General features: G+C 41.1%; 1 protein-coding gene across 2 annotated transcripts; it reads left to right on the top strand.

Annotated features, from left to right (window-relative positions):
* Nucleotides 1-6,886: 6,886 nt before the first annotated feature.
* On the top strand, nucleotides 6,887-8,301 carry LOC103974314 (uncharacterized). 2 transcript variants are annotated; one of them, XM_065109060.1, is made up of 2 exons: nucleotides 6,887-7,167; nucleotides 7,312-8,301. In XM_065109060.1, the coding sequence occupies exons 1-2, from the start codon at nucleotides 7,052-7,054 to the stop codon at nucleotides 7,772-7,774; spliced, it is 579 nt and encodes a 192-aa protein (XP_064965132.1). In that variant the 5' UTR covers nucleotides 6,887-7,051; the 3' UTR covers nucleotides 7,775-8,301. The 2 variants fall into 2 exon arrangements, with proteins under 2 accessions (XP_064965132.1, XP_009387385.2); XM_009389110.3 differs by having other exon boundaries at nucleotides 6,911-7,219.
* The last annotated feature ends 318 nt before the right edge of the window (nucleotides 8,302-8,619 follow it).

Here is an 8,619-nt window from a genome sequence, read left to right as displayed (position 1 = left end):
AAGAGGCACATATCGAAAGCAAATGCGGAACAATGGGATGCATGTGCCGAATCATTACGCTGAAAACATGAACTTTAGATGATAGCTGCAGACAAATAAATAAAGGACAAAAGTATACAGGAATTTAAGGTAATAATGTAAAGCTTAACTGAAGAGTGTTTGCCGAAATCGATTTCCAAAGAGAAGAAACAAGGAGAGCCGAAATCGACCAAAGCTCGATTCTGGCAGAATTTGATAGGGACATTGTATGAACTATTTAGATAACCAATTATGCTCCAATTTATACAAAATAGGTGTCATTAGAAAGCTTTGTCAATCTAGTTTTATGCAAATCAAGCTTTACAAGATTTGGAATTTACAACCGGGAGTTACAGATAATTTCGTAGCGAAAGGTCAGAAAATATTAGCTCTGTTTTACTGAATCCATAGGGTCGATGAAAGCAGATGTTTCAGTTAGCAATTCTAATCCAAAAATTTCAAATCAGGTATATACAGAAAGCATTTTGAGTCTATCTTCGAATAAATCATACTTTGTATGAATCTGAGTTCATAGCAGAAAGTTATAAGTAGTTAAGCAACAAGAGGTCAGAAATTTCAGTCCCTGTTTTGCAGAATCTGTAGGGTTAATTTAGACAGAAGTTTTAGTAGGCATTTAAACTCCAAATCATTCAATCTTAGTGTCAAAATAAAGATATTTGAGTCTACTTTCAAATGGAATAGGTTTTACCTAATTCAGAGTTTAGTGCTAAAAGTTAGATCGAAAACAATGTACAGAAGTCAGATTACCGAAAAATTTCAGATTCATGGCTTTGTATCAAAAGGAAAGAACGGTTTGGTACTAAGCTGAAATCTTTTGCATTATGAAGAATTAAAAGGAAAACAGAGATTAGGAATTCTGTAGGAAGAGGTTAGAACACTTGCCTTAAACAAATTTGATTCCCAAATGGGGGGAGTTGATGCAAAACCTCAATCAAATCTTCTTCTTCAATTCCTCTTCTTCTTCTTCTTCTTCCCTTCTCTTCTCAAACTCACGTTGGCTGCAACTCTTCAGGTTTGTTTTCTTTAACTTTTCATCTAATTATTTGGGTTTTGGCTAATGCAAAAGTTGCAAGGTGTCATGCATGCATGAAAGGGGCTAGGTGTCATCTTTAGAGCAAAGATAAGTGGCACCAACCTTAGGTTAGCTAGTGACACATGTCCACTATATTTTTTTTTTTTGTTTTATTTTGTTTTTTATTTACTCAATTCTGAATATTCTATAAATCATATCAAAATTTTAATATTTACTCTTAGGTCCTTAGCCATAAACTTTCATATAATATTATTTAATATAAAATAATTATTAAATAATCCTTATTTTTACAAACAAATATTTTACTAAATTTTCAAAAATGGGGGATGTTACAGTTCTTGCTCAGACAAATCCCTGGCCATAGTCATTCGGGTTGAGAGAGAAAGAGTTCTCCGGGCGATTAGAGCGAGACTCGAGTAGAAACCATATGGGTCTGACAACACCATGCTCGATATACGGTCTCTAGGATATTAGATAGATGAGGGATTATAGGTACACGGTAACTGAGGACAGACAGGTCCAATGGATTGGATTCCCTTGTATCGTCTGGGGACTACGGCGTAGTGGCCTAGTACTTCCGTAGTCGATGAGTCAAGTGAATTATTACAGAGATAATAATTCACTGAGTTAGAAGGAGTTCTGACGGGTATGACTCACGGCCAGTTCGATATTGGGCCTAGAGGGTCACACACATATGGTAGGTATTGCGATGAGTAGAGGTTCAGATATGAGATATCCGACGGAGCCCTTGTCTTATTGGATGCAGATCCAATACGCACTAGGGGAGGACCCACTAGGGTTTGACAGGGGACCTCTATAAATAGGAGGGATTCAGAGCCTCATAGGCTAGAGTTTTTGCTTGCCTTTCCTATTCTCTTCTTCCTCTCCACCTTAGATCAGGCCTGGAGTTTTTTTAGGAGCGTCATCGCAACCCTGCTGTGTGGATCACCGCTAGAGAGGAGGACGCTTGACCTCCTTTACCCTCTCCTAAGGATCTGCAAGGAAACAGGGATATACGATCTCCCTAGGTAACACAATCTACTCTATACACAGTTTCATGTTTCGCAGATTTTTGCGCACCAATCTTCTCACGACGACGAACATCTTTTTGGGAATCGGGGATTTTGTTTTCTTGTTCTTCCGCTGCGCATGTGATGTCGCCCCCATTATTTCCCAACAACAATCGACCGAAGTTACGGTACATATACTAGCCGGCTACTCAAACCCGCAAATGATGAAAGTTGGAGGCCTTCTCAAACAACAACCGATCACTCTTCTCATCGACACGGGCATCATTAATAACTTTTTAAAGAGTAAGGTTACTATCTAGATGGCCTTACCTATCGAGAATTGCAACAGGTTTAACGTTAAGGTCACCGATGGATGGATTTTGAAGTATGATAGTAGGCGCCCGCAAGTGAAACTGTTGCTGATCATGAGGCCTTACCAAGAGATAATTGCATATTTCTTCCTTCTCCCTCTTGATGATCATGAGGCCATGCTCATAATTAAATGGTTGACGACATTAAGTGATATTTCTTGGAATTTTATGCAACTAATTATGAAATTTTACAGTAAGGAGAAACAGGTGATACTGAACAGGAAACGTGGGGGCGACGTAACGACGATTTGCATACAACAAATGGAGAAGGTTTTGCATAAAGCATGTAGCAGATTTTTGGTACAACTTGAGCAGCAAACTAAGGGAGAGCCAATAGAATTTGAAGATCCAAACCTACTTCCTTTGCTTGCTGAATTTTCAGATATATTTGACGAACCGTATAACCTACCTCTTACCCATCGGAATGATCATTATATAACGATTCTTTCAAGCAAACCTCCTGCAAATACTCGGCCATATCAATATCTACATCTCCAGAAGGATGAAATAGAAAGGATTGTAAAAGAGATGCTCAAAATAGGAGTCATTCGGCCAAGTTGCAGCCCCTACTCTTCATCGGTGCTCCTCATACGAAAGAAGGATGGAATATGGCGATTATGTGTTGATTACCGAGCTCTCAATGGCATAACCATCAAGGATAAATACCCTATTCCAATAGTAGATGAGTTGCTAGATGAAAGGGAGCATAAATCTTCACAAAGCTGGACCTTCGATCCGGGTATCATCAAATACGAGTATGCGAAGAAGACATACCGAAAACCACCTTTTGAACACACAACAACCACTATGAATTTTTGCTTTCTTCAAAAGAAGGTGGAATATCTTAGGCATATCATATCAGAGGAAGGTGTGGCAGTAGACCCCTTCAAAATTAGAGCAATGCAAAACTGGCTGACCTCGAGGAACATAAAATTGCTACATGGCTTTCTGGGTTTAACAGGCTACTACTGCAAGTTCGTGAAAAACTATGGAGAGATCAGTGCACCACTTACTTCCTTACTGAAAAAAGATGTCTTCCAATGATCGAACAGAGCCTCCGCTGCCTTCGACAAACTTAAGGCAGCCATGACGACGACGCCGGTGCTAGCACTACCAGATTTCAACCGACCCTTCATTATTGAGGCCGACGCATCTGGAGTCAGAATTGGAGTCATTCTCATGCAAAATGGTCGACCACTCACATACACTAGCAAGGCATTATCTCCCTCCCATCAAAATAAGTCAATATATGATAAGGAGATGCTCGCTATTGTGCGCGCAGCAACGAGGTGGAGACCCTACTTGATTGGCCGACGATTTCAAATTAAAATCGACCATAAAAGCCTCAAGTACTTTTTGGAGCGAAAGATATCATCCCCTAAGCAGCAAAAATGGGTAACAAAACTTCTTGGATTTGATTATGAAATAACTTACAAAAAGGAAAAAGAGAATGTTCTTGCAGATGCGCTTTCGCAGTTACCCGAGCAAGTTGAAGTTTCGGCCGTTTCACTTCCGACTAGCGACTTTCTTAAGGATATTAAGATGGAATGGTAGAAAGATTCAGAAACTAGTAAAATTATAAAAAAATTGGAGAAAGCACCAAGCCCCATGGCTCATTACAATTGGGACTCAAAAGAATTACACTATAAGGGACGCATTGTGCTTATGATAAATTCTACTTGCATCTTCACGAGCAGATTTTGGACAAAGTTATTCTATATGCAGGGTACTAAATTGAAAATAAGTATGGCATATCACCCACAAACCGACGGCCAGACGGAAGTTGTAAATAAGTGCTTGGAGACAGCCCAAGCCGCCCACCAAATATGACTACTCAAAGAGAACTTCAGACTAAGCCAAGTGTCATTATTGATCGACGGATCGTGACTCGACGACAACGATCCACTACTGAATTGCTAATACAGTGGGCAAACCTACTAACAGAAGATGCCACTTGGGAGAACTATGATGACTTGAAAATCAAATTCCCAAAATTCATGAATCGTCAGCCTCGAGGACAAGGCTGATATGAAGAGGGTGGGTTTGTTAGGACTCTAGCTAGGAGAGTCCTAATTGAGAGGGACATTCATGTAAAACCTACCTAAGTCGACCCTATTAAAGTGGTGAAGTGGCCGACTAGGGTTACGAGGTTATTTCTTAGAGAAGAATAAGGATTTGTAAAGGAATATGAGTCTTGAATAGGAGTCATATTAGGAGTTGGTTAGAAGTATGAGTCTTGATTAGGAGTCCTATTAGGAGTTAGTTAGAACTATGAGTCTTAAGTAAAAGTCCTATTAGGAGTTAGGGTTTAGAAGCCCTATAAATAGTCATGTATTCCACCTCTTTTCATAAACAATAGATGAATCTTTTCTGCAGCCTTTGAGCAGCAACTTAGAGGGGGGAACCCCTATAGAGTTCTAAGGAGACCGATCCCCTAAAGAGATCAACCCTAAGTTTAGAATCTACGAGGGTTCTAATAGTTTCCGCTCTCTATCTTCCAAGTAACTTTGGAATGCTCTTTATCTAGTACGGCCCACTTGTTCAACATTAGAAATGTCAGATTAGTTGTGAATTTTTCAACGGCATTTACTTTTAAACACAGAACCAAAAGCAAGTGTGCAATATTCTATATCTTATTTTTCAAATATCGGCCTCAGTTTGGTAGTAGACTCGTGCTATTGACTTACACTGGATAAGAAATATACTAGTCTTGTGTACAGTTAGATTAAAGTCAAATAATTGTCAAATTGTTGTTGCACAATCATTTATGCAGGTCATATATAGCGAAAGAATTCTATGCAAAAACGTCAATCATCACAATGTAAAACATGGGCCCATGTAAATTGTTCCAAAGGAAAAGCCTGTGACATACAAGATCGTCTACTTCAGCAGTCAATGGAATTCCATCTTTAAAGCTTAAAACCATACGTGAAAGTAGAATAACCTGTAATGTTATTTATTTGATTGTATATAAAATTATTTGAAGTATCTTTGGTGAATATCGGTTAATGTTCATGAAGAAAAGATGCAGATAATAAGGTACGTTAGAAAATATGTGATGAAATTATAACAATGATTGATATTGTTTTTTCAACTAAAAGACATGCCAATTGCCAGATGCACTCTAAATATAAGACTAGACTTTTGTGAGCATTTGTAGAGTGAATATTTTAGGGCCATGACTTTCCCCTTTTTCTCTTACTACCTGTTTTTAATTTTTGATGTGTAGAAAAAATAATTCGGAGCAATTTACTATTTATGGTTTCTTAATCCAATAAATTGCCCAAGCAAGCACTCACAACTGAAATATCCTGTGAATTACAATGCAGAAAATATTATTTCCAATTAAAAGTCCTTTTTGCATCAACTGCTGGAGGATATCATACCTAGCTAGCATTTTGTTGGCTATCAAGTGTATGTTTAGCTACCTCCACATCAGATCTTTGATATATTCTTTTGATCTAACACTACCGATATCTAAAGCATCTGGATATGATAAGGTGGATAATTATGACGTGGAATTCACAAGAATAGTTATTTTAGCATCTGGATTGATTCTATCTTCTGTAATGGGTGATCTAACTATCGTCTTTGATCTTTTAGGGAAATTGAAATATCAGCAGCTTTATTCGTAATAGCAATTGGTTTCACAGGAAAATCCAAAAAACAATACCTATTGGGATGCGAAATGCCATGATGGAGTGGGGGTTCGATTTGTAAAATAAGAAGAACAAATATTAAATGAGACAAAAGTATCATGATTCTGTGAGATTCTTGTGACTTGATTCGAACAGTGGCCATGCTTACAGTCAAAAGTTGGTAAGCATAAGATGTCAGATGAGAGAGCGTCTCATCATCATTTCGTGGGATTCTTCCGAATCAATCCGATGTGGTCATTCTTGATAAGGTTGGATTGGTTTGAGTCTTGATAAGGTTGGTTGGTCCTTTGCGTCAATTGCATGGTATTTAGGTTGCGAGAGAGATCACATTGACGCAGGGAGTGGTTGGGATGATCGGGTCCGCCCAAGTAATATCAGTGTGATGTGGGCTCCTGTTTGTTGATCAGAGGCCCGCCTTGCTCAGGGGCGAGGGCGACGACTTCCCACCAACGGAAGCGGACTTTGTTAAAAGACACGATGATGAATTGGCAGACAGCTGGCATCGTCGCTCCAGAAACAAGATGCCTGCTGGCCCAAAAGAATACGCACATTCTCGTCTGCCCCGATTTCTACCTGTGCTATGACTGGACATAGACTAGTTGGTCCCATTGTCTCCATTAATTGAAGGCTAGGTGGGTAGGGCGGGTGGCGAAAGCGTAGCTCGGAGAATGGCAAGGCGGGGAATCTAATGCCAACCCATCCTAGCTGACGCGGCTCCGTCACCCAACCCACTTCCCCAATCATTGGCGCGGGACCTACGTCTACACTCCTCGCTACCAAATAAAAACCCCGTTCCGACGCCACCCAGCAGCACCCAACCCCCACCATCGCACGGAAGCAATCGTCGGAGAACCAAAGAAGAAGAAGAAGAAGAGTAAGGGAGGACGGAGAGAGAGAGAGAGAGAGAGAGCGACGCCTTGATTTGGGTCTTTGATTGAGATGGAGGTCACCCTACCTCGCGAGGAGGATAACAACGCACCACAGGCGGCCGCTGCAGGAGGAGACCGAGGAGAGAAGGACTTGCGCATCGATGTTGCTTCTGTTGAGACGGAGCGGTAGCCACCCACCTCCATCTCTTTTCCATCGCCCCACCTCCCCCTCCAATCGGTACTAGTTGGTTTACTCTTCTAACAGATCTAGATCGAGCAGTCGATACCTCGCTTCTCTGTTTGAACCTGGAATTTCTCTCTTGCTTTTAGATCTAGGCGAAGCCTGCTTCTAGATTCGTTGTTCGTCATGTCCGCGACGGTGATTAGCGGGGGAGAAGCTGTAGCCGCGGCGGCGGCGGTGGAGGTAGAGTTCGCGGCATGCGATTGCTGCGGGCTCACGGAGGAGTGCACGCCGGCGTACATCGCGGGTGTCCGGGAGCAGTACGGGGGGCGGTGGATCTGCGGCCTCTGCGCCGAGGCCGTCCAGGACGAGATCCGCCGCTCCGAGCTGCTGATCTCGCCGGAGGAGGCCATGGTCCGCCATGCCAGCTTCTGCCGTAGCTTCCGCTCGGCCGAGGCCGCAGCGGTGGATCCAGCGGAGCAGCTGATTGCCGCCGTCAGGCAGCTCCTCCGTCGGACCCTCGACTCGCCGCGGGCGGCTCGGTCAACCCCGAGCAGCCCCCGAACCGCGGTGACCCGGACCCGGAGCGGCTTCCCTGCGCTGCTAGGGTGAGAACTATAAGAATCCGATCACGCCCAATTTCCAGTTTCCATGGAACAAATCGATGCTTCAGTCACCAAGATTGTAAGAATCGTTCAACGTTAGGCTATAAAATTTGCGGAATTTTGGAAAGACTACATGTCATTGGAGTGAAAAACAATAATAGAAAATGGAAGAATTCCATTTGTCGAAATTCTCAAAACAGAGGTTTAGGAGCAATTTTCTAGTAATTTGGCAACAATGAAATGGAAGGATATATGAAGGGTTTGTTGTGGTCATTACTAGTTAGTAGTTGCATGCATTAATAAGATACACTCTTGAGCCATAAGAGGAATAATCATATTCACATCCATATTAATGCTTTTCAGGTGTTCATTTTGGTGGATATTTAGTCTAAGAGAACTACGTCTTCCAACTTATTCAGTACTGACTTTTAATATGAGTGTTTTAGGTGAAATTTTCTTGTAGTTTTATATGTATTATATACCTACAATTTATATACATTGGTATTAGGAAATTTACAGCTTGAAAATTTCCAACATTGGTTACTAATACATGCTGAATTATCAAGAAACTGAAAGTGCAGGTGACTTTTGTCAATATATTATCTAGAAAGAATCAACAGAAGGCCAACTCACAAAGCTCCTCAGGTACTGACAAGCCTTTTCTTTTTTCCTATGTTTGCCTAACATGGCCATGTTATACCAATATGTTTCTTCCTTCGTGCTCTAGTATATTCCCAGAATCATTATAGATAATATAATGACAACGAGCTAGTAATTATTGAGTCACTAATCAATCAACATCCTTTAAAAAAAAAAGATCCATCATTCTCGAAGTCATGAGTCAATATCCAC

This window comes from Musa acuminata, chromosome BXJ2-5 (genome assembly GCF_036884655.1).
Source record: "Musa acuminata AAA Group cultivar baxijiao chromosome BXJ2-5, Cavendish_Baxijiao_AAA, whole genome shotgun sequence".
In the NCBI taxonomy this organism is placed as follows: domain Eukaryota; kingdom Viridiplantae; phylum Streptophyta; class Magnoliopsida; order Zingiberales; family Musaceae; genus Musa; species Musa acuminata.
The sequence above is the reverse complement of the archived record's forward strand: the minus strand, read 5'-3'. Positions and strand labels throughout refer to the sequence as shown.